This window comes from Thamnophis elegans, chromosome 1 (genome assembly GCF_009769535.1).
Source record: "Thamnophis elegans isolate rThaEle1 chromosome 1, rThaEle1.pri, whole genome shotgun sequence".
Classification (NCBI taxonomy): Eukaryota; Metazoa; Chordata; class Lepidosauria; order Squamata; family Colubridae; genus Thamnophis; species Thamnophis elegans.
In genome coordinates this window covers 167,831,009-167,856,279 of record NC_045541.1, presented here as the reverse complement: position 1 = coordinate 167,856,279, position 25,271 = coordinate 167,831,009, and the positions used below count along the sequence as shown (strand labels likewise).

At 46.5% G+C, this 25,271-nt stretch overlaps 1 protein-coding gene across 2 annotated transcripts; it reads left to right on the top strand.

Annotated features, from left to right (window-relative positions):
* Positions 1-8,604: 8,604 nt before the first annotated feature.
* PLPPR3 (phospholipid phosphatase related 3) lies at positions 8,605-24,174 on the top strand. 2 transcript variants are annotated; one of them, XM_032233941.1, is made up of 9 exons: positions 8,605-8,679; positions 9,841-10,026; positions 13,612-13,741; positions 15,904-16,099; positions 17,749-17,819; positions 18,146-18,167; positions 19,860-19,878; positions 20,128-20,355; positions 22,867-24,174. In XM_032233941.1, the coding sequence occupies exons 1-9, from the start codon at positions 8,605-8,607 to the stop codon at positions 24,172-24,174; spliced, it is 2,235 nt and encodes a 744-aa protein (XP_032089832.1). The 2 variants fall into 2 exon arrangements, with proteins under 2 accessions (XP_032089832.1, XP_032089842.1); XM_032233951.1 differs by lacking the exons at positions 18,146-18,167; positions 19,860-19,878 and having other exon boundaries at positions 17,749-17,806; positions 20,182-20,355.
* Positions 24,175-25,271: the final 1,097 nt, after the last annotated feature.

Below are 25,271 nucleotides of genomic sequence, written 5' to 3'. Positions count from 1 at the left end.
ATCTGGTTCAGTTCCAAGCCGGGAAAAACTTGGAGGCTGGTTGGAAAGATGGTTTAATGATGAAGCAGAATCATCAAAGCACATGGTTCTCTGGTCCAGCTGACCACATGGAGTTGAAAGTGGGCTTTTTTTTATACCTCCTCTTGGGCTTTGCACTTCAGCTTCCTGTTCCTGTGCAAGAACATGTATCCTATTGGCTGTTTTCAGACTCCCACGGGGCCATGTACAAATCCTTTGTCTGCACTAAGTTTGGTTGAAGTTTCTGAGGGTGATGCAATGAAGGGGCGTTGGGCAATTCCTATTGTGGCTGAGGGCTAATCCTACCTTTGTTGGATCTTGGGTGAGGGTATTTGTTTATGAATAGAGCCACCTATCTCTTTATATCTTGAGTGCTGACATCTGCTGAGAGCTATTAAGAAAGGTAGGGGCTGCTTTCCAAGAGCATCTTTCTCCATTTCTCATCCAGGGAAATATAATATTCTGCCTTTTTTTAAATATTTCTCAAAATATTTCATTTTTCTAGGAGAGGGGCGGGTGCTAACTTTCTACACACTGATTGGGTTGTTGTTGTTGTTGTTTTGCAATGTCAGAAATGAAAAAGTCTCAGGCTCAGAGCCCTGATAAAAGGCAGGATGTGTCCATTCCTGTCTTCTAGCTTTGCTAACAGCTGTAGGATTAGGTGATGAAGTTTCAGGAGGAGAGCTTTGCTTACTTTGGAAAGCCTCTAGATCAGGGGTGTCCAAACTTGGGGACTTTAAGACTTGTGGACTTCAACTCCTAGAAGAATTCTGGGAGTTGAAGTCCACAAGTCTTAAAGTCCCCAAGTTTGGACACCCCTGATCTAGATATTTGGGAGCTCAACTCCCCTCACAGCTGTGCTACTTGGGGATTGGTAAGAATTCCTGGCTGGCGGAGGGAAGCGTTGGAATCCAGCAACTCCGGCGGGCGCTCAGTTGGAGAAGAAGCCGGGCGAGCGTCTCTCAACCTTCACCTGCTGGCGCCAGGAGTGGGCGGGGCGCCGCAGGAGCCCCGCCCCAAATCAAGCCCCTCCCTGTGGTGTACAGGTGTTGGGGCGGCAACCCGACTCCTCCCCTCTTTTCCAATCTCCCCACCCTCCGGATTGAGGGAGCAGCAGGTGCATGGCGCCCACTACAAAACAGCATCCGGACTGGTCCGCGTGGAAGGAGGCACTCTGGGTATGCTCAGATACTACCCTCACCATCTCCCCCCACCCACCCACACACACACTCTCCTCCCAGTCATACATAGATGATGCCATTCCTGTCTCAGAATTCTTATTTGTATCATCGATCGTCGTTGTGGCTGTTACTACCGGCCTTACTATTATTTCCTATTTTAAGTCTGGGATTTCCCGTCTGTTCTTCCCCTCCTCTCCCTCTCCACGGGCTCATAATCCTGCGTGTGTGTTATTTTTCTACGAGAGCTCGCCATCCTACGCGAGGCTCCTTCTCTATGGAAACCAAGCGAAGTCATACGGGCAAAGGCATGCAACGCGCACGCACACACACACCAGAGTCGTAGCTCTCCACCATCACTACTACCTCCTCCCCCTCTGCGCCCCCCACAAATCAATCCGAGCCCCCTCCCCTTCGCCCCTTTGTGCTGAACCCTGCAGCAGCTGGAGGAAAGACCGACATGCACACACACAGACACACACACAAACCATTTTGCTCGGCAGAGGGAAGGGCGCGGGAGAGAGAGAGCTTTCCAAGCTCCTTCTGGTGAAGGGTGGGTGGGTGGGTGGGGTGCAGGTGGCCATTCTTGGACTCCCAAGTGGAGATCTCCCCTCCCCTCCCTTTCACACGCTCCCCCCTCTCTCTCCCTTGCGTTTTGTGTGTGTGTTAAAACTGCTGGATTTGCTCTTCTCCGAAGAGAGAAGTGTGGTGGGCGAACTAACCTTTAAGGCAAGGGGGAAAAAAGCAGCCCGCTCCCCAATAATTTGAGCCGAGAAGGGCATGGGGAAAATGCTACTTTGCTCCCTCCAGCATCCAGAAAGGTGAGACGATTGGGGAAGGGGTCCAAGCTGGGGAAACACCCCCTTCCTCCTGTTTCCCAGTTGGGGTGCATCGCAGATGTCGGGCAGGTATGTTTCATTCATTCATGCCTTCTTTCTTTCTTTCATTCATTCTACCTTTCCCCTCCTCTCTCTCTCTCTCTCTTTTCCTTTTATCCAACTGCCATTGCACATCGTTTCCCACCCTGGGTGCTCCTGGGGTTCGGTGGCTCACTTCCAGACAAAGGGCTGGACTTGATTTGGTGATGCTTCTTGGTGGCTGGGAGCACCCCAGAAAAAAAAAACACGAGGCATGCACCCCCACTTCACCGTTCCATTAACCCCTAGCAACAGCCATGTTTCTGGAGGCTAGGAGCCTTTTCGGAGAATTCATCAGGGAGACGCCAGAAGGGAACACGCTTCCATTTTTTTCATGCCTGTTCTATCTGGCCCCATCCAGCATTCGGGTTAATTTTGGGGGAGGGGGGGGGAAAGAGAGAAATGATTTTAAAAAGCACCCTCTTATTTCAGCGTGATGGAATGCCATCAATCATTCATTGATCCTCTCAACAGTTGCCACTCAAAGGAGAGACGAGGGGGGTGGGTGGAGGGAGGCAGGAAGAGAAGGAAGGGCATTTAACGGATGTGGGGGAAACATCTTTGCTCTGTCTTGACCACTTTAAAGCAGCTGCCAACACACAAACACACACACACACACACACACACACACACACACACACACGGATTTGGAAATTCTGTGCCTTGGAACTATTACATGACCGGGATGCTTTTGCTGGCTCTTTTTTGTTGTTGTTGTTAAAGTTTTCCAAAAGGCACCGGACAGAGCAAATGCAAAGTAATCCAGTGTCATCCATCAGCTGTCATGGTTAAATGGATCCTGCGTGTATAGAAGCAATATATCGGGGAGTACAGGTGGTAGGAATGGTGCACATGGCTCAGCCTTTCTTTGTCCAACGGCTCCTGTTGCAAACAAGATGTTGATATTAGAGAGAAATGACTAAAATTAGAGATTCTCCCCACATCGTTCTCTGCAAAAAAAAAACGCTGTTATGGATCATTTTTTTAGCATGCTTAACTTGTCTTTGCTTTGACCATAGCGGGAAATTGGTAATATTTTTCAGAGCTGAGCATGGAGGGCTGAATCATGTCTACTGTCTCGTGTACCCCATAACTAAACATTAATTGAAACTCTGCCGGGTTAACATAAATAATTAAAAAGGAAATCAAGACATTGGTGGACTGCTTTCTTGTCTCGCCAAGTTTCAACTGAGATCCGGGATGGGTCGAAACTGGGTTTTATTTTTTTCTTAAAACAAGAATATGTATTCAGAGCCTTCAAATTTTCATTGCTGATTCAACGTTCATTTCTGTAGAGAACTAGACATGACAACATCTGTATCGTTCGCATTCTATGTATATGAAGAACATTCTTCCTATGATGCTGTAACCAAACTTAACTTTAAAAGGGACGAATTCAAATGAAGATTTCTTCCTAAAGCTTTGGCGAGATTGCAGCTTGGGACTCAGGCACATGGTTTGGCTGCACCAGATGCTTAAAAGATCCTCCAGCTAAGCAAGGTGTCAGATTGGAGGATCAGAAAGATTGTCTCTTGGAGGATTGCTAGAATTGCTACTGTCGGCCCACCTGTTCCACTGTCAAACTATCATCATCATTCCAGACAAGTGGCATGGTGTGTGATAGGAACTGTAGTTCTAGTGTAACGTTCCCATGGTTTGTCCATGAGGCCAATGAGGAGAAAAGACAGGACACGATCTTTCTCGGGATGGAGCGACCCAGATTGGGGGTCTGAGAGCCCCTTTTATTGAGATAGGACAAAGGCAGGAGGAGCAATAGCATGTGATTAAAAACAGCCTGTAAAAGTACAATTTCTAATCTACTGCTCAGTCTATATATGGTCAAATCCTGGGCGTCATTGGTAGGGCACATCTCAGGATGTTATGTTATGGACTATCAGGATGTTATGGAGTTTTAGGAGTTTGTTTTCTCCTGTGTGGTTCAGCGTGGCTCTGCATGCCCTGGTATGAACTGGGCCATGGGTGACCGCTATGCCTACACAAGGAATTATATTACAACAATCTAGGGCAAAGGTTTCCAACTTTGGCAACTTTAAGACTTGCGGACTTTAACTTCTAGAATTCTCAGCCAGCAAAGGAGACCCCTGTTCTGGAGGACATTAAATGTATGGGAAGTCCTTGATTACAACCACAATTGGGTGCAGAATTTCTGTTGCTAAGCAAGGGGGTTGTTGAGTGACTCGCACCCGTGTTTATGACTTTTTCTGCCAGGGTGTTAAGTGAATCATGCGGAGGTTAAGCGAATCCAGCTTCCCGACTGGACTTCTTTTATCAAAAGTGGGCTGGGAAGGTAGCCAATGGCAATCGCGTGACCCGGGGGATGCTGCAACGTCATGCATAAATGCTGGTTAACAAGTGGCAGGATAATGGAGATGCTGCGATATGCAAGAACTGGTCATAAATCACTTTTTTTCCAGTGCCGTTATAACTTCGTATGCTCGCTAAATGAACGTTTGTAAGTTGAGGACTACCTGTAGAAAAGGGGTGTCAAACTCGATTTCGTTGAGGGCCGCATCGGAGTTGTGTTTGACCTCGGTGGGGGGGAGTGGGTGTGGCCCGGTTGGGTATGGCCAGCTTGACAACACTCGTGTTGGGGGCACCTGTGGCTGCCTGAGAGCTCTGCCAGAGAAAGCAGGCTCCTGAGCTCCGTTTTCGGCTGCGACAGCCTCTTGAAACCCTCTGCCAGTCGAAACGGAGCTCGGGAGGACCCATGTACAGCCCTCCCGAGCTCTGTTTTCATTGGCAGAAGTACTGCGGGCCAGCCCTTTCCTGTTTCCAGGGCAGCCCAGATCCAGTCCCTGGACCTTGAGTTTGACACCCCTGCTATAGAAAGTAAGAGCCGAAGTGGCGCAGTGGTTAGGGTGCAGTACTACAGACCACTTCAGCTGACTGTTATCTGCAGTTCAGCAGTTCTAATCTCACCGGCTCAAGGTTGACTCAGCCTTCCATCCTTCCGAGGTGGGTGAAATGAGGACCCGGATTGTTGGGGGCAATATGCTGACTCTGTAAACCGCTTAGAGAGGGCTGAAAGCCCTATGAAGCGGGATATAAGTCTAACTGCTATTGCTATTGCTAAGGTTGGAATAACAATCCCAATCAAATAGGACACTAGTGATCAGTTTTGGCATGCAGCCAGCTTTGCTGGTCGATTGGACTTCCTGCTTCTTGGGGATCAGGATGGCGGAAAGGATCTGTGTACGATAATGCACACTCCCTTATCCACTAATACCATATCTTCATGCCACATATTCACAGGAGCAAGGGGTCTTCTAATATGTAAGATGTTTATGGAATGTGCTTGAAAATCAACATTTGGATGTTGTCCAATGAGTAGTGTTTATGTTTCTTGTCCAATCTGCCAATGGCAAAACAACACATGAAAACCACATAGCTTGTAGATGCAATCTATGGGTGCCAGGATTTGAAACCAGCATGGTTGGTGTTTGGAAAACCCATTTCCAAAAGTGCCTGCCCAAAAGCGTGGCACGACAAAACCGCGCTCGACTAAGACGCGCCCGATTAAACCGCGTCGCTGACGTCATCAACAGGGCGACAACAGCCAGCGCGGAGAAAGAAGGGCGCTTTAAATAGCGCTTTGAAAGCAAGCCAATTCAACTTAAGGTAAGGGTTAGGTTTAGGGTTAGCTTTAGGTTTAGGGTTAGGTTTAGGGTTAAGTTAAGGGTTAGGGTTAGGGTTAGGGTTAGGTTAAGGGTTAGGATTAGGTTTAGGGTTAGGTTAAGGGTTAGGGTTAGGGTTAGGTTTAGGATTAGGTTTAGGGGGGTTAGGTTTAGGTTTAGGGGTTAATTTTAGGTTTAGCGTTTACAGCGTGCTTCTGTCTCCGTGCTGTTGTCGCGCTGTTGATGACGTCAGCTACGCGGTTTCGTCGAGCGCAGTTTAGTCGAACGCGGTTTTGTGGTGGAACCGCCCACAAGAATGTCTAGAGAAGAGGGAATCAAAAAACGAGCAGAGAAGAGCAACAAAGATGATTAGGGGGCTGGAGGATAAAACATACGCAGAACAGTTTGAGCTATTGGAAATGTCTAGTTTAATGAAAAGGAGGACTAGGGGTGCTATGATTGTACTGTTCCAATATTTGAGGGGCTGCCACAAAGAAGAGGGAGTCAACCTCTTGAAGGTAAGACAAGAAGCAATGGATGGAAACTAATCAAAGAGAGAACCAGCCAGAATTAAGGATAAATTTCATAACAGTGTGAACAATTAATCAGTGGAATGACTTGTCTCCAGAAGTTGTGGATACTCTGGAGGTTTTTAAGAAGACATTGGACATCCATTTGTCTGAAATGGCATAGAGTTTCCTACTTGAGCAGGAGGTTGGACTAGAAGACCTCCAAGGTCCCTTCCAACTTTGTTATTCTGTTAAAGTCAAGATGACAGCCAAATGATAGAACCTCTTCTTCCTTGTTCCTTTTTATGGGCAGTCCTTGACTTACGACAGACTCCAAAAAAAGGGACGTGTGGCCCAGTTTCAGAGTTCTACGCTCATACCTCTTCTCCTGCGGTCATCTGACGGCACTTTGTGTGGGCAGGAACTGAGCTCCATTGTCACAGAGTGTGATTTACGTTTTGCTGGAAACCAGGGTTTATTTCCTGATTCTGGCAAAAACTGCCACATGGTGAACAATGGGTTTGCTTAACGACCACAGCATTTGCTTTATATGGTGTTTGCTTTATGACTGTGGTATTTTCTTAATGACCACTGGAAAAAAGTTCATAAAATCGGATCTGGTCACATTGCTTGTTGTTGTTAGTTGCGAAGTTGTGTCCGACCTATTGCAACCCCATGGACAACGTTCCTCCAGTCCTTCCTGGCCTCTACCATCCTCTGGAGTCCATTTAAGCTCACGCCAACTGCTTCGGTGCCTCTATCCAGCCACCTCATTCTCTGCCATCCCCTTCTTCTTTTGCCCTCAATTGTTTCCAGCATTAGGTTCTTCTCCAGTGAGTCCTTCTCATTAGGTGGCCAAAGTATTTTAAGTTGCATCTTCAGGATCTGGCCTTCTAAAGAGCAGTCAGGGTTGATCTCTTCTAGGACTGACTGGCTTGATTGCCTTGCAGTCCAAGGGACTCGCAGGAGTTTTCTCCAGCATCCAAAGGCCTCAATTATTTGGTGCTCAGCTTTTCTTGTGGTCCAACTTTCACAGCCATACATTGCAGCTGGGAAAACCATAGCCTTGACTATATGTACTTTGGTTGGCAGGGTGGTCTCTCTGCTAGGCAGGGTGATACTGTCTAGATAGCAATAGCAATAGCAGTAGACTTATATACCGCTTCATAGGGCTTTCAGCCCTCTCTAAGCGGTTTACAGAGAGTCAGCATATTGCCCCCAACAATCTGGGTTCTCATTTTACCCACCTCGGAAGGATGGAAGGCTGAGTCAACCCTGAGCCGGTGAGATTTGAACCGCTGAACTGCTGATCTAGCAGTAGCCTGCAGTGCTGCATTTAACCACTGCGCCACCTTGGCTCTCCACTGCGCCACCTTAGATTTGCCATGATGACCTGCTTTACAACCATAACAAAACAACTTCCCTTGGACAACCCTGTAATCCTTAATTCAGGGTAGAGTTGGGGTGACAGGATGATGCTGAGAATTTACTGGCCAGTTGCCCTTCCTGATGCCACGTGAAGTTCACAGCAGATATTTTCTCTTTGTTCCCTGAGAGAGAAACATTTGCCACAATCTAGGATTGAACTCTCAATCTTCCAAGTGGGAGGTGAGCACTTTCACCACTAGGCCACTCTTTCCAACCATTACTTACAAACATGGGGCTTAATTATGACCATAACTCGACTACCTGTATGTGTGCATCCTTCGAACAGCACCTGTAAAAAAGAGCAGGCTTTCAGGGGAAAGACATTATCTTAACTTTATGGACATTCCCCCCCTCCCATAAACCCTTATCCCTGCTCCTTAGAAACTTCAAAGACATTTCCCCTTCCTCTCCCTACTTTGCAAACTGCAACAGGTGCGCGCACACAGTCTCTTGAGGATAAAAATGGAGGCTCTGTAGGAAGGTGTTGTAGGACAGGAGGAGGAGCCGAGGTGGCGCAGTGGTTAAATGCAGCACTGCAGGCTACTTCAGCTGACTGCAGTTCTGCAGTTCGGCTGTTCAAATCTCACCGGCTCAGGGTTGACTCAGCCTTCCATCCTTCCGAGGTGGGTAAAATGAGGACCCGGATTGTTGTTGGGGGCAATATGCTGACTCTGTAAACCGCTTAGAGAGGGCTGAAAGCCCTATGAAGCGGTATATAAGTCTAACTGCTATTGCTATTGCTATAATATAGTATGTTTGTTTGGGCCTTTGTAGAATCCTACTTCTGGTTCTGTCATCTGCCATTGTAGCAGTTCCTTCCTATCTATAGCTATTTATCTTGTCTCCTAACAGAAGCTGAGCTGGGGCTTTCGTTCCCACGCCCTGCCCACCTCTTCCTATAAATCCCACTGCTGACACCATGATCTCTGCTAAGGACAAAGCAAAACCTCCCAAGGACAGCATGACGCTTCTTCCCTGCTTCTACTTTGTCGAGGTAAGGACCCCAAAAAATATTAATGGTTTCCTTATCATTAGCCGGGGTGGCGCAGTGTTTAGAGTGCAGCACTGCAAGCGACTTCAGCTGACTGCTAGCTACAGTTTGGCAGTTCAAATCTAACTGGCTCAAAGTTGACTCAGCCTTCCATCCTTCCGAGGTGGGTAAAATGAGGACCCCGATTGTTGGGGGCAATAGGCTGACTCTGTAAACCGCTTAGAGAGGGCTGTGAACAGAGGTGGGTTCCTACTAGTTCGCACCAGTTTGGTAGAACCAGTTCGTCAAATCTACTGAACCGGTTAGAAGAGGTTCCACCAGAAAGCAGGCCACACCTACAGAAGAGGTTCCAAATTTTTTTGAAACCCACCACTGACACACACACACACACACACACACACACACACACACACAAACTCACACAGAGAGAGAAAGAGAAAGGAAGGAAGGAAGGAAGGAAGAAAGAAAGAAAGAAAGAAAAAGTGAGAGAGAGATGAAAGAAAAAAAGGAAAAAGGGACAGAGAGACAAAAGGAAGGAGAGAGAGAGAGAGAGAGAGAGAGAGAGAGAGAGAGAGAGAGAAAAGACATGGCTGGCAAGCCGCTCCCACCAGGTCACATGGCCGGTAAGCCACTCCCACAAAGGAGGCCACACCCACAGAGTATGTTCGAAATTTTTTTGAAACCCACCACTGGCTGTGAAGCCCTGTGAAGCGGTATATAAGTCTAATAAATAAATAAATGAATAATAAATAAATAAATAAATAAATAAAATATAAATAATAAATAAATAAATAAATAATAAATAAATAAATAATAATAAATAATAAATAAATAATAAATAATAAATAAATAAATAAATAATAAATAAATAAATGAATGAATAAATAAATAAATAAATAAATAAATAAATAAATAAATAAATAAATAAATAAATAAATAAATAAATGCTAGTGCTATTACCCATTACCCCCTGCCTCAAGAACTGGAGGAAGATGGAGGATCAGGTGGCTCAAAGGTTTAAGCTGGGCATCCTAGTTTAAGGGTGAATGTTGAAAAAAAAAACCCATTTCCTTTCAGCTCCCAGATGTGGTGGCTCATTAGCACAGACTTTATTCTTCCACTCTTTGCCCTGGCTCAATCTCTTTGCTTACTTCCGGCCTCCAGTTGCCTATCGTCGCTTCCTCCATCGTGACTCTCTACTTCCTGGAGCTGACAGACCTCTTCAGGCCAGCCAAGGTGGGCTTCCAGTGTTACGACCGAGCCCTTTCCATGCCCTACGTGGAAAGCAATGAAGAAATGATTCCTTTGCTGATGCTGCTAAGCTTGGCGTTTGCAGCCCCCGCGGCGTCTGTGAGTATCATTTCTTTGTTTATATCCTGCCTTTATTATTTGTATCAATAACTCAAGGTGGTGAACCTGCCTAATACCCCCCCCCTCATATTTTCTCAACAACAGCAACAACCTTGTGAGGTGGGTTGGAGTGAGTGAGAGAGTGTTCCAATATTTGAGCGGCTGCCACAGAGAGGAGGGGAGGGTCAAGCTATTTTCCAAAGGCCAGACAAGGAATAATGGATGGAAACTGACCAAGGAGAGATTCAACCTAGAAACAAAGAGGAACTTTCTGACAGTGAGAACAATCAACCAATGGAACAGAAGTTGCCTTTGAAAGTTGCCTTCATCACTGGAGGCTTGCGAAAAAAGACTGGACTGCCATCTGTCAGAAATGGTGTAGGGTCTCCTGCTTGAGGGGGAGAGGGATTAAATGACCTACAAGGTCCCTTCAAACTTTGTTAATCTGGAATAATCTGTAAGGGTGAGTGGTCCAAGGTTACCCAGCCAGCTTTGAAGCATAAACTCTGTAGAGCTCACAATCTCCTGAGGATTGGCTCAAAGTCACGCAGCCAGTTTTCACGTCTAAATCTAGAACTCGCAATCTCCTGGCTTCTAGCTAGCACCTTAGCCATTACACCAAACTGATTCTTGTGCCATGGTACATTTCTCTCCTCCTCTTTTATGTATTGGATTTGTAACCTGGCTTTATCTTGTACAACTCAAGATAGTATACACAATGCTGTCTCTTCTTGTTTTTTTCAACAACTACAATGCAGGGTGGGTTAGGTTGAGAGGGTGAGACTAGTCCAAAGGCCCAGTTGACTTCCATGCCTCAGGGAGTCAGCGATGGGCTGCACATTTCCTTACCACCAGTTTGCCCTGTGCGCATTTTCCACGCATGTGCCTGGCCTCAAACACGTGCTTAATTAGGGTGGCATAGAGCCAGGGTGGCAGAGCCAGGGCAGGCCCACCCACAATTTCCACTACCGGTTCAAGTGAACCTGTCTGAACTGGCTGAATACCAACTTTGCAACTTTAATAAGATTTGTATGCCGCCCACTCCCTAGGGACACCTCTGCTCAGGGAGGAGTAGAACTCACAGTATCTTGCTTTTAGTGTAGCACAGTATTGCCCAACCTTGTCAATTTTAAGATGTGTAAAGGGGATAGAATCAAGATCACATGAAGTGTTAATACCACTTCATAATGCCTTGGTAAGGCCACACTTGGAATCCTGCATTCAGTTTTGGTCGCCACGATGTAGAAAAGATGTGGAGACTCTAGAAAGAGTGTGTCAGGTGCTCCTTCGTTTAATAATCAAGAAAGAAACCACTCAACTCCATGCTTTAGAATTAAGTGTACTTTTACTAATTACAAACGATGAGAAGCAAAGCAAAGCTGAGTCTGAGTAAAAAAGCGCGAAAGCAATAGATATCATGTATAATTCAATCCCCTCCCCTTGGCACCCCAGTTCATAGTCCAATAATAATTCAGCCATCCGTCAGGTGGGAGATGTCTTCAAAAAGCATCATCAGGTTGGAATGCCGACAGTTGGCCTTGGCGGGAAACTCTCTTCTTCCACATGCGCAGAGAGATGGACAGAATAACTCCTAACAACACTCCTCCAGTACATTATGATTCCCTACCCAAATACCATGCCCCCCCTCCCCATTTCAATGGCAGCCGAAAAGCGGTAGCGAAGCAGAGGCTGACAGAGTGCAGAGAAGAGCAACAAAGATGATTAGGAGACTGGAAACTAAAACATATGAAGAATAGTTGCAGGAACTGGGTATGTCTAGTTTAATGAAAAGAAGGACTAGGGGAGACATGATAGCAGTCTTCCAATATCTCAGGGGTTGCCACAAAGAAGAGGGAGTCAAATTATTCTCCAAGGCACCTGAGTGTAGAACAAGAAGCAATGGGTGGAAACTAATCAAGGAGAGAAGCAACTTAGAACTGAGGAGAAATTTCCTGACAGTTAAAATAATTAATCAGTGGAACGGCTTGCCTCCAGAAGTTGTGAATGCCCCAACACTGGAAGTCTTTAAGAAGATGTTGGATAGCCATTTGTCTGAAACAGTATAGGGTTTCCTGCCTAGGCAGGGGGTTGGACTAGAAGACCTCCAAGGTCCCTTCCAACTCTGCTATTGTATTGTATTGTGGGGAGAACTTTAAGAATCCTGAGAATTCCCAGAATTCTCCAGCAAGCATGTTGACTGGAGAATTCTGGGAGCTGAAATCCACACAACTTAAAGTTGCCAAGATTGAGAAACACTAGTCTAGGCACCTTAACCGGTACTCCACATTGGCTCTCGGTTCAGACATTTCATCCTGTTTGCTGATCGGAAAACTCATATCCAAAATGGCAAGTTCTCTGGGGTGACTACAGAAGAGGAAGGGATTCAAAATGGTGTCTGATCCTTTGTGATCAAAGTCTCACTCTCTCACCAAATCATTAACAGCTGTCTTTCTCCCCACGTCCCCCCAATACAGTTCCCTCAGGAACACAAAGCAACCTTCTCCAACAGGGACTATCCACATGGTTTGGGACTACAATTCCTAGTCACCATCTGGGAGTTAAAGCCCCAAGGCATCTGGTAGAGGGCTGGCTGGAGGAAGGTGACATACGGATTCTGCTGGATAGATTCCCAAACCCCATTAATCCCACCGTTTCCAACAGTGACTGGCAAATGCTCACTATATGAGCTTGAAAGCAAGAGTCCTCTGCTTAGTTCTTCTGTCTTATTCGGCCTTCCTGAATTGGATTGCTGGTCAGAAAGTGCATTTGGTCCACCAGGAGAAGCTCCGAGGAAGATCCTATAGACCAGAAATGAGGATTGTGCACAGTGGTGGGTTCTGGATCCCATTCCAACCAGTATGGTTGGAACAGGCCCGGCGTTGCCCACATGGACGCGTGTGGTGCGCGCATGCATCATACCTGCCTGCGACACCTCCGCAAGCCTCTGCGATGCTCCAGCTGCTCAGGGGAGTGTTGTGCAGGCGCTGTACGCACCATGCGCTTGTGCGGAAATGCCAAAGGCTTAAAGCAATAGCAGTTAGCAATAGCAGTTAGACTTATATACCGCTTCATAGGGCTTTCAGCCCTCTCTAAGCGGTTTACAGAGTCAGCATATCGCCCCCACAATCTGGCTCCTCATTTTACCCACCTCGGAAGAATGGAAGGCTGAGTCAACCCTGAGCCGGTGAGATTTGAACCGCTGAACTGTATATAGCAGTCAGATGAAGTGGCCTGCAGTACTGCACTCTACCCACTGCGCCACCTCGGCTCAGATAGATAAGGACAGATAAGGAGCTCGGGCGGGCAGGTGGGTCCTCTGGAGCACCATACCGGAACAGTACCCGGGTGCTCCGGACAGGCTCCGGTACACCCATACCGGGGCGTACCGCCTGCAACCCACCACTGGTTGTGCGGCAGTTAAACAGTTAATGGGATTGAGAGCATCCATGGGACCATCGAATTCCTGATTGCTGACTGGGGAATTCTGGGAGTTAAAGTCCATCCTCAAATAGAGAGGCAGAGAGTCCAAGGCAGGCAGGGTGGAAGGAAGGACCTGGCGTCTGACGCTGCTGCTTTGCTTGGCAGATCATGGTGGGCGAAGGCATCGTGTATTGCTTGCAGTCAAAGATGAAGGGCCGTAGCAATACTGAAGGCAGCATAAATGCCGGCGGTTGCAATTTCAACTCTTTTCTCCGCAGGACGGTCCGGTTTGTGGGTAAGCCTGTTTCCACTCTTCCTCTTTTTGCAATCAAATGTCCTAATGGTGCCACAACCACACCGTTGAAGCTGGCATCTTGGCTTTTTTTCACCACCCCAGGGTCTCTAGTTTAATAAAACTTAAACCTAGGACAGGGGGGTTAAACTCAATTTCATTGAAGGCCGCATCAGGGTTGGGTTTGACCTTGGGGGGGGGGGTAACCGGGGGCGTGGCTAACTCAATGTCACTTGTGTCGGGGACGCCAATGGTAGCCCAACTACTCTGCCAGCAAAAACGGGCTGGTGAACTCCGTTTTCAGCTGCGATGGCCTCCTGCAACCGTCTGCCAGTGAAAATGGAATTCGGGAGGGCCGTGGGCGGCCCTCCCGAGCTCCATTTTCACTGGCAGAAGGTTGCAGGAGGCCGCCGCAGCTGAAAATGGAGTTTACCAGCCCATTTTCACTGGCAGAGGCACCACGAACCAGTCCTTCGCTGTTTCCAGGACGGCCCTGTGGCCAGATCTAAACATCCTGCAGGCCAGGTCCGGCCCCCGTGCCTTGAATTTAACACCCCAAACTTAGGCCCTCCTTCAGCTATATACAGGTAATCCTCAATTTACAACCATGATTGGGACTGGAAATTCTCTGCCTGATTTAACAACCTTTTTGCTGCGGCTGCTAAGTGAATCATGCAGTCATTAAGTGAATCCATCTCCCCCCGTTGACTGTTTGTCAGAAGCCTCCTGGGAAGGTGATAAATAGAGAACACAGAACCCTCGCAAGGTGCTACGATTGTCATAAATACATACCGATTGCCAAGTGCCCAGATTTTGATCCCATAACTGTGGGGACGTTGCAATGGTCATGAGTGGGAGGACAGATTGTGAGTCACCTTTTTCAGGCCTGTTGTAACTTTGAAGTGAATGGCCGTAAGTTGAGGACTACCTGTCTCCCTGAGTCAGAGAGACAGAGTGTTGGCGTACCAAAGTTTTTTCCCTCCAGCAGATTCCAAATTAAAAAATTGAAAAAGAGAGAGATAAAAATAGAAAATGAATACAGAGAGTCTCGCACTGCTGCTTCGAATCAACATTGTTGATTGGAAACACACTTCTTTGCTTGTTGCCATTGAAAAGCAGTGGATTCTTTTCTCAGCCAGATTTCCAAACTAGGTAACATCATCAGTGCTAGTAGGCAGCGGGATTTGCTCCCAGTTTACATTCTAGTCAGTGGTGGGTTCCAGATCCCGTCGCAACCGGTACGCTGCAATGAGGCCAGGTGTCCACCTCGGTCACATGCACTGCGACCACCCACCACCCTGCGACGCTCCAGCTGCTCGGCGGAGATCGCGCAGGTGCCGTACGCTGCGTGTACATGCACAAATGGCCTGGTTGGCTTAAAGACGGGTAAGGAACGTGGGCGGGTGGGCCCACCAAAACACCGTTCCGGTACGGTGGCTGCTGCTCCCAGCTGCCACCGGTACACCTGTACCAGCCGGAACCCACCACTGATTCTAGTGCAGGGATGTCAAACTCCATTTCATTTCATCACTTAATATATCTGCTCAGGGTTGTGTTTGACTTTGGGGGCCCGGGGTGGGCGTGGCCAGGGGGCATGGCCAGCTTGATGCCACTAACGTCAGGGGCGCCTGTGGTGGCCCGAGTGCTCCGCCAGTGAAAATGGGCTCCCGAGCTCCGTTTTCGGCTGTGACGGCCTCCTGCAACCATCTGCCAGCGAAAACAGAACTCGGGTGGGCTGCTTTTTTGCTGGCAGAGGCACTGTGGGCTGGTCCTTCGTTGTTTCCAGGGCAGCCCTGTGGGCCGGATCTAAGCCTCCCATGGGCCGGATCTGGGCTACGGGCCTTGAGTTTGACACCCCTGTTCTAGTGGCTTGCCCTGTCGGTGTTGGTGATCTTGGAGGTTCTGTGATTGGGCTGTTTGCTTCCTTGATTGGGGTATTGTTTATTTCTTGATCGCTAGTTTGGTGTTAATTTTGGTGTTACTCTAAGCTTATCTAGATGCTGATTGCTGGTGGAGGAGATACATTGGTCTTTTTGTTCCCATTCTTTGGCTTGATTTGTCTCTTTTGCACATTCTTTACCAAGGACCCATCCTTACTCTTGTCCTTTCATTCATTCTACCACTCCCAGGCCCTAACCTGACTTGAATTTGCTCCCCCGCTTCAGGTGTTCACGTCTTTGGCCTCTGTGCCACAGCCCTGGTGACCGATGTCATCCAATTAGCCACAGGATACCACGCCCCTTTCTTCCTGACCGTCTGTAAGCCCAACTATACTCTTTTGGCTATCTCCTGTGAGTCCAACCCTTACATCACTCAAGATATCTGCTCAGGTCAAGACCAGCATGCTATTCTCTCAGCCAGGTGAGTCCACCTACCTTTGTTTTACAACTGCTATGGAAACCAGCTTTTGCAGGTTATTTCTAATTAAAAGTTGTTATAACTTCTGTCTATAGTCCACCCAGAGTCACTCTGGAGAGCATGGTGGGCAGCATATACATTTAATAAATAAATACATGTCAGTCGTTCAAGCTTACCTCAGTTGATCACTTACTATCACAACAATATTGTCAACCACAGTTTCTTAGAAAATTTGCGTCAATTTTTGGGGAGAATTTGACGGTTATTTGAAAATTTACTGTTAGAATTGTATTGTGCTTCTTTCTTGTCATTTCCTGTCATTATCTTAGGTACTAAGATATTAAAAACAGATGTTAATGCCCCTAGTTAGGATTTCTTTCTTAAATAAACATTTTTGCAGCAGGCCACTAGAGTATATAGTCCCTTGTACAGGTAGTGCTCAACTTACAACCCCAATAGAACCCAAAAATTATGTTGTTAAGTGAGACATTTGTTAAGTGAGATTTGCCCCATTTTATAACCTTTTTGCCTTAGTTGTTAAGTGAAGCACTGCAGTTGACAAGTTAGTAACCCAGTTGCTAAGTGGCTGGCTTCCTCCTTCACTTTGCTAGCCAGAAGGTTGCAAAAAATAAGCACATGACCCTTGCAATTGTCATAAATATAAATCAGTTGCCAAGCATCTGAATTTTGATCACATGTTCATGGGGATGCTGCAAAGGTCATAACTGTGAAAACAGTCATAAGTCACTTTTTTCAATGCTGTTGTAACTTTAAACGAACTGTTGTAAATTGAGGACATACTAGTTTCTGCTTCCATAGTTGATAATTATTATGATGATTGAACACTAGTAGCACAATAATAATCTATGTTGCTACCTCTAGATTTACTGTCTCATTCTGCTGTACTTATAAAGTTGGGACATATAGGTAGGATGTACTTGTTTTCCCCTTTGCTTTTAACTTCCCGCTTAATGACTGGCATTAATAGCCATGGTGGCGCAGTGGTTAGAGTGCAGTACTGCAGGCTACTTCTGCTGGCTGCCTGCAATTTGGCAGTTCCAATCTCACCAGCCTCAAGGTTGACTCAGGCTTCCATCCTTCCAAGATGGATAAAATAAGGACCCAGATTGTTTGGGGCAATAGGCTGACTCTGTAAAACCACTTTGAGAGGGCTGTAAAGCACTGTGAAGCGGTATATAAGTCTAAGTGCTATTGCTATGTCTTGGTCTTATGACAACAACAGGAACTGCCTGAATTTCTGTTACAAAGTGATGCAGTCATATGACATTGTATAAAGATGACTGCATCATTTAGGGACGATCCCAGTCCCAATTGCCATCATAACTCAAGGACTACCTGAATGGGTTTAACATTGCTAATTTTTACATGAGCCCGTATATATTCTGTGAATGGGTCAGTTTTAATTTTTAATATGATAAGAGTCATTAAATATAACCCAACAAAGGCTTTTTAAGAGTCCACCGTAATTTTTGAAATTGGGAAGGGGTCTGGAGAGCAGAAAGTTTTAAGAAATGCCTAAGTGCTTCTTCCTAAGTGCAGTTCTGGTTGAACTCGTCAATGTGTTGTGAAATTAAGGTCTCCTGACGGCAGATGGATCATGGATGTTTGTATCATTTCTTTCTCCCTTCCAGGAAAACGTTCCCTTCTCAGCATGCCACCCTGTCTGCATTTGCTGCCGTCTATGTATCCGTGAGTTTTACTTGTTAATGTCAATACCGGGAAAAACCAGCCTCATTAAGAATCCTGCGTGTCGTAGAATAGAGAAGTGCTATTTAAGACCAACAAAGCCTCCAATAGCCAAGATGCAATTATGTTTTTAATGCAACAGAAAGAGAAGATTATTAAAGACATACTGGGGCTTAATCATATTAACTGCAATGAACTGTAATTACATTTAAACCTAAATGAAATGAAATTTCATTTTTTTCCCCTTTGATACTGCAAACAGAATAGCAATAGCAATAGCAGTTAGACTTATATACTGCTTCATAGGGCTTTCAGCCCTCTCTAAGCGGTTTACAGAGTCAGCATATTGCCCCCAACAATCCAGGTCCTCATTTTACCCACCTCGGAAGGATGGAAGGCTGAGTCAACCCTGAGCCGGTGAGATTTGAACAGCCGAACTGCAGAACTGCAGTCAGCTGAAGTAGCCTGCAGTGCTGCATTTAACCACTGCGCCACCTCGGCTCCCCTTTGTCCCTGCCCCTGCATGTCACTGAAAACAAAATCAGAATCACCCCCAAATCAATATTCAGGTGATCCTGAGAGCACAGATAAACCTCCAAGTGGCCTCAGTGACTCTCAGAAAGAGTGCTAACGACCAGATGACTCCAAGCAGCCGAGGTGGCGCAGTGGTTAAATGCAGCACTGCAGGCTACTTCAGCTGACTGCAGTTCTGCAGTTCGGCTGTTCAAATCTCACCGGCTCAGGGTTGACTCAGCCTTCCATCCTTCCGAGGTGGGTAAAATGAGGACCCGGATTGTTGTTGGGGGCAATATGCTGACTCTGTAAACCGCTTAGAGAGGGCCGAAAGCCCTATGAAGCGGTATATAAGTCTAACTGCAATTGCTATGGAACATAAATCCTTCCATTCTCTGCCATTTAGTCAGAACTGAAGGAGCTTTCTTGGATGAGAAGCGAAACGTCTTCAAGCGTAGGTCTCAGAAACCCATCACAGCAGGTGTCCAAAATGTCTGTCTGCCTTACGCAGAGTTTATTTGGCTTTTATACAGTTTCAACAAGCAAAGCAAGAGCATAGGTAGCAACAGCATCTTATTGGTACGTTCTCCTTGTCAATCTCTAAGACCATCCCAGCCAGGGTTGAATCTCACATAACCCAACAGTTCCTGGTAGTGCCTGGCTCTGCTAATTAGGTGAGCTCATAGACACTTGAGGTAATCGGTTACTAAGGCATGGCAGTTTGCTGCGCATGTCTGTATAACATTGTATAACCTCTACATTCAAGGAAAAACAAAGGAAGTCCAGTTGCCTTTTTAAAAAACCACACTCGGTCCAGAAAAGATTAGCTACCCCAAGCCTACGGTTGTTTGGTTTTTTTTCATCTATCCATCCATCCTGCGACATCCTTGATTCTCAGGAAGAACGTGATGCAAATGAAGGCCAACACCAGCTAAAGTATTGGTAGCTGTGACTTCATATTGTTGTGAAAAGATCATAATTGATTATATGCTGCTCAGTGTCCCTGTGTGATTGGGCTGTACTCAGCAAAGCTGTAACGTCCCAATCACAACCCAGCAGAAAGTTCCAGATAATAAGCGATTGGGTTGCTATATAATGTGTCTACAACGGAATACATAGATGCCGTGGTTCCACCACAAAACCGCGTTCGACTAAACCGCGCTCGACGAAACCGCGTAGCTGACATCATCAACAGCGTGACAACAGCGCAGAGACAGAAGCACGCTGTAAACGCTAAACCTAAAATTAACCCCTAAACATAACCCCCCTAAACCTAATCCTAAACCTAACCCTAAACCTAACCCTTAACCTAACCCTAAACCTAACCCTAAACCTAACCCTTAACCTAACCCTAAACCTAATCCTAACCCTTAACCTAACCCTAAACCTAACCCTAACCCTTAACCTAAACCTAACCCTAAAGCTAACCCTAAACCTAACCCTTACCTTAAGTTGAATCGGCTTGCTTTCAAAGCGCTATTTAAAGCGCCCTTCTTTCTCTGCGCTCGCTGTTGTCGCCCTGTTGATGACGTCAGCGACGCAGTTTAATCGGGCGTGGCTTAGTCGAGCGCGGTTTTGTCGTGCCACAAGATGCCGTTAGGGAAAGAAGGGAAGAGGTGCTGCCTAGGAGACAATTAGAGAAGAAATGCAGGAGCCCACAAATTGTTCAAAGAAAGTAACTTAGGAAGAAACCTCCGCTCTCTTAATTGGGTCTATCATTTAAACGTGGCAGGTGGGAAATTTGTATTTTCAGACTTGCAAGAATCTGTTCGTGTAGCCTTACAATAAAGTAGAAGTAGCTCATCTAGGAGTGTTTCCTGTCTGGTTTACCCTGGAAAGCTGACTGTCTCCGTTATCATCCACAGATGTATTTCAACTCCATCATCTCAGACAGCACAAAGCTCCTCAAGCCAATCTTGGTGTTTGGTTTCGCCATCGCAGCTGGCATCTGTGGCTTGACGCAGATCACCCAGTACCGCAGCCACCCTATTGATGTTTACGTGGGCTTCCTGATTGGTTCTGGCATTGCTGCTTACTTGGTAAGTGCCTGTCTTTCCAAGCGCCAAGGGAAGAAGGGGCAGGGAGCAGAAGGGCACCTGTTTACTAAAAGTACAGAGGTGGGTTCCTACCAGTTCGCACCAGTTCGGTAGAACCGGTTCGTCAAATCTACCCAACCGGTTAGAAGAGATTCCACCAGTGGACCCGGAAAGCAGGCCACACTGACACAGACTCAAACAGAGAGAGAAAGAGAAAGGAAGAAAGAAAGAAAGAAAAAGTGAGAGATGAAAGAAAAAAAGTGTTGTAATATAGTTATAGTTATATAGTTATAGAAAAAGGGACAGAGAGACAAAAGGAAGGAAGGAGAGAGAGAGAGAGAGAGAGAGAGAGAGAGAGAGAGAGAGAGAGAGAGAGAGAGAGAACACATGGCCGGCAAGCCACTCCCACCAGGTCACATGGCCAGCAAGCCACTCCCACAAAGGAAGCCACACCCACAGAGTAGGTTCGAAATTTTTTTGAAACCCACCACTGTAAAAGTAGTACGCAAAGAAAAGAACAGAACAGAACAACAGAATAGAACAGAATAATAACTATATTACCACTTCGAATGTGCATTAATTGGCCTAGATTCAAATGAAATTTGGTGCATACAGCTCTCAAAGGGTCACCACCTCCTATATACACTACATAAATAAATAAATAAACGATGCAAAATTATGCATATACCCACATATGTTTATGACACAGAGAAACAACACAGTCTAGTTAGAATGTATACATTTACATGGCGAGAAAAGCAGATCTTGTGAGTTTACCAGATGGATGGCATAGGGAAGAAGGCTGTTATTGAATCTGGTAGAAATACTTCGAAACCTCCTCCCAGAGGGGGGGGGCAACAGAAATAGACCATGACAGGTGTGTGTCTCTAACAATGATTTGAGCTTTTAAGCACATCGTGCTTATAAGCAGTATCCTGAATGACAGGAAGCGAGCTTCCTATAATCTTGGCTGTCCTTACTCCTCTCTGTATGGACTTTCTATCTGAGGCTCTGCTGCCACCAAACAGCAATGCAGTTCCTTAAAATGCTCTCGACTCGTACCTGTCTTTTCATAAATTGCAGTCACGTGACTTCAGGGTGCTTCAAAGGGTAGTAAACGAGAGCCAAGTGCCCAAAATGGGAGGATTTTAAAACTTCAAAACCAGGTCATAAGTAGCTTTTTCTGAATCTGTTATAACTTTAAGTTACCAGAGGACTATCTGAATCCAGCCATCTCTTTTGCCCCATATCATTAAGTGATATAATGTGAGGCAGGAAAGACCAGAGTCCATAAGTGAAGGTCCAATTCAACTGATGTATTGCTAAAAAGCACAGGAACCTTCTCAACTAATGGTTAGCACCTGCTTGGAGTTAGATAAGGGTCCATGGAGTTCAAGGAGAGTTAGGCTGCTTAGGGAGTCTAGGCTGATCCCTCTTTTAACTCTCCCCTAGACTCTCCTCCTATATACCACGTTGCAGCCAGTAGAGCTAGCTGCAGAGTCAAACAAGGAGGAAGCCAAGGAATAGCCTGGGCCAGCTTCGGAGCCTTTGGAAGGCTCTGATAAAGAAACAGCATCAGAGACAGAAGCAGAGCTGGGGCCATCCATCCTCCCCCCAGGTGGAGAGGCCGCTGTCTTCGGGGCCTGAGCTGAGTGAGGGGGAGGAACAGATGGGGGCCATTCCAGATGTGCATATTGCAGAGAGGAAAAGAGAGGAGAGCAAAGGAAAACAATAAGCCGGCTCTCAGGGAGAGGCAGACGTAGGCGATAGCCAGCCCCTCCCTGGCTGGGAAATAAATAGGAGGGGTTTGGGAGTGGCCGGTTGTTGCAGACAACCGTTTGTAGTATACAACAAGCAATTCAGATTTCTTGGCTAAACTCAGGCTTGTTCGGACTAATTACTGTATTTTTTGGAGTATAAGATGTTCCGAAGTATAAGATGTTCTGAAGTATAAAACACACCCACATTTTTACCCTCTTTTAGGGGGGGAAGTGCATCTTATACTTCGAAAAATACGGTACATTTGATTTTTTTTTGTTTATCCATGTGAATAAAAGACTGTTATTGCCCGGTTATAAAAAGGGGTTTGTTTTATTCACGAGTGAAGGTCTTATCACTACTTGTGAAGGCTGGGTCAATAGCAATAGCAATAGCAATAGCAGTTAGACTTATATACCGCTTCATAGGGCTTTCAGCCCTCTCTAAGCGGTTTACAGAGTCAGCATATTGCCCCCAACAATCCGGGTCCTCATTTTACCCACCTCGAAAGGATGGAAGGCTGAGTCAACCCTGAGCCGGTGAGATTTGAACCGCCGAACTGCTGAACAGCAGTCAGCTGAAGTAGCCTGCAGTGCTGCATTTAACCACTGCGCCACCTCGGCTCCATAACATATAGTCCCAGAGAGCTGTACCAAATAAGTTTTACTTATGTAAAATAGGGAACAGGACAATGTCTATTTCCATCCATCTCTGAGCTTTTTCAGATCTTTACCCCATGTTCCTTGCTACACACAGGCCTATCACGCAGTGGGCAACTTCCGGGCACCAATAGAAAAGGCTCCCTCTCACCCTCCTGCCAAGGATGCTCTCCGAGCCCTGACGCAACGTGGGCATGACTCCGTTTATCACCAGAATAAGTCGGTCAGCACCGATGAGCTCAACCCCCAGACCCGACTGGAAGGGATGAACCGGCAAGTGCCACGCGAGAAGAACTCGCTGGGGAGCTTGAAACGGGCGAGCGTTGACGTGGACCTTTTGGCACCCCGGAGCCCTATGGGCAAAGAAAACATGGTGACCTTCAGCAACACGTTACCACGGGTCAGCACCCCTTCAATGGATGACCCTGCTCGCCGCCATATGACCATTCACGTCCCGGTGGACGCCTCCCGATCTAAACAGCTGATCACTGAATGGAAACAGAAATCAGTGGAAGGCCGTGGAATGACCTTGGCAGAAGAGGTGGCGAGGCGGGTTGCCTCCGATTCCTTGGCTGGAGAAGAGGAGGATCATATCCCGCCTTCCTTGTACCCCACCGTCCAGGCTCGGACAGCTGAGCGTGCCTCTATGGGTCCTCGGGTCCTCATCCAGCCAAGACCCAGGGCCACTCAACTGGTCCACATCCCTGAGGAAAGTCAAGCGAACGCCGGTGCTAATATTTCACCCAAAAGCAGCTCGGCTGTGAGGGCCAAGTGGATGATGATGGCTGAGAAGGGGGCCGCCCAACGGGTGGCCAATCCACCGCGCCTCATGCAGGTGATTGCCATGTCCAAACAGCCCGGGATGGTATCGGTGACACCCAAGCATTCAGAGACATCTTCGTCCTCCACCAGTTCTGACTCCTCCCAGTACTGCTCTCCATCAGAAAGAGACAGCTCCAGCGTGGTTACCATTGATGCCCATGCCCCTCACCACCCAGTCGTACATCTGTCTTCTGGAAATGGCCCTTGGGAATGGAAGGCTACCCAGAAAGCTCCAGATAGCCAAGATGCTTATGAGCTCAATGAGATGAGCAAAGATTACCATGGGTTCCGGCCTGCCAAAAGCGCCGGAGTCTCACCAGGTTCCTCTGTCAGCGACATTGAACAGGAGGAGGCCCGTTACGGCAGCGTGGCCACCATCAATGTGTCAGTGGGTCTGGGAGGGAGTGCATCCTTGATTTCAGCAGAAACCAGCCCCGGGGAAAGCCTTCTAGGGGCCTCCAGCCGGGAATCCACCCTGCGGAGAAAACCACCTAGCTTAACGATGGGGGACAAAGACGGGCAAGCAGAAGAGACGGAAAACTATTATAAGAAGATGCAAGCCAACCGGGGATATAAGGAATAATCCCATCAGCTACCTCTGGTCCCTGCTACTTTGGAGCAAACTATGATAACAATTGTGACTTTTTTTCAAACAAGCGTTGAATTTCAAATGGTGGGACTCCGTCATGATTATATTCAAAAACCAAGGTCAAACCATCTGTTTTACCTGGTACCACAGTAATTCAAAGGACTGAATGAATATACACTAACAATAACGGTAAAGTAGACAGTCTTCCAAATGGCTCAAACATCTAGGATTCCCATGGAAGACATTTATAAACAGAGAAGGTTTGGATCAAGTCAGGCTTTGGGATTATTTTACCTTCTACTGGGCTAGGAATGGATATACTGTTGAAGAATTCTTGGCTGGATTTTCCAGAGGACTTAAACAAACGAACACAAAATGTGGATGGTATTAAAATAATCACAGCTTATTCATAACTAGTGATTGTAACGATAACAAGAGTGAGAAGGTGAGAATGGAACAATCCAGTCTGGATTTATTTGGGGTATCCTCTTGAGCAGTGCCGGTTGGATATAACCCAGCCTTTCCCAACCTGATGCCTTTCAGAATAGTTGGATTTCCAAACCTATCCTTTGGTTCAGCCTTTGGTTGCTTGGGAAGCCTGAGGTCAAATTCCCCTTGCTCCCCCACCCCCAGGAATCTGTATGTGTGTGTGGGGAGGTTGTAGTACTAAAGATGGGGTGAAGTGTTACAAAGAGGTGGGGAGAAGGTACCTCTAAAAGTTCAATCTTCTGAGGTGTTTTGCAGCAGTGTTTCTCAAAGCTTGAGATAGATGGACTTCAATTTCCAGAAATCCCCATCTTTGAATAGATGGGGAACATAGGTGGATTTCAATCCCCATGAATTCTGGGAGTTGAAGTCATACCTTTTTAAACAATAAATACGTATATTGATTTTTTTTAAAAAAGGAACAATAATAAAGGACAATACAGACTAAACCCAGAAAGGAAAAAATAATAACAAACAGAATAAGAAGTAGAAAAGAAGAAAAAAAAGGAAAGAGGAAAAAAATAAGAAAAAAAGAAAATATTTAAAAGAGTGATTTTTGATTGTTCATCACATGTACAAATTTAGTAATTCTTCACCTCTTATAA

Bases quoted from the DNA above. Each gene is read 5' to 3' on its own strand.
- PLPPR3 (XM_032233941.1), top strand. From the start codon at position 8,605: ATGATCTCTGCTAAGGACAAAGCAAAACCTCCCAAGGACAGCATGACG. The intron at 17,820-18,145 runs GTTAATGTCAAT...TTACAGAGTCAG, and splicing joins TGTATCCGTGAGTTTTACTT to CATATTGCCCCCAACAATCC. The intron at 20,356-22,866 runs GTAAGTGCCTGT...TGCTACACACAG, and splicing joins CTGGCATTGCTGCTTACTTG to GCCTATCACGCAGTGGGCAA.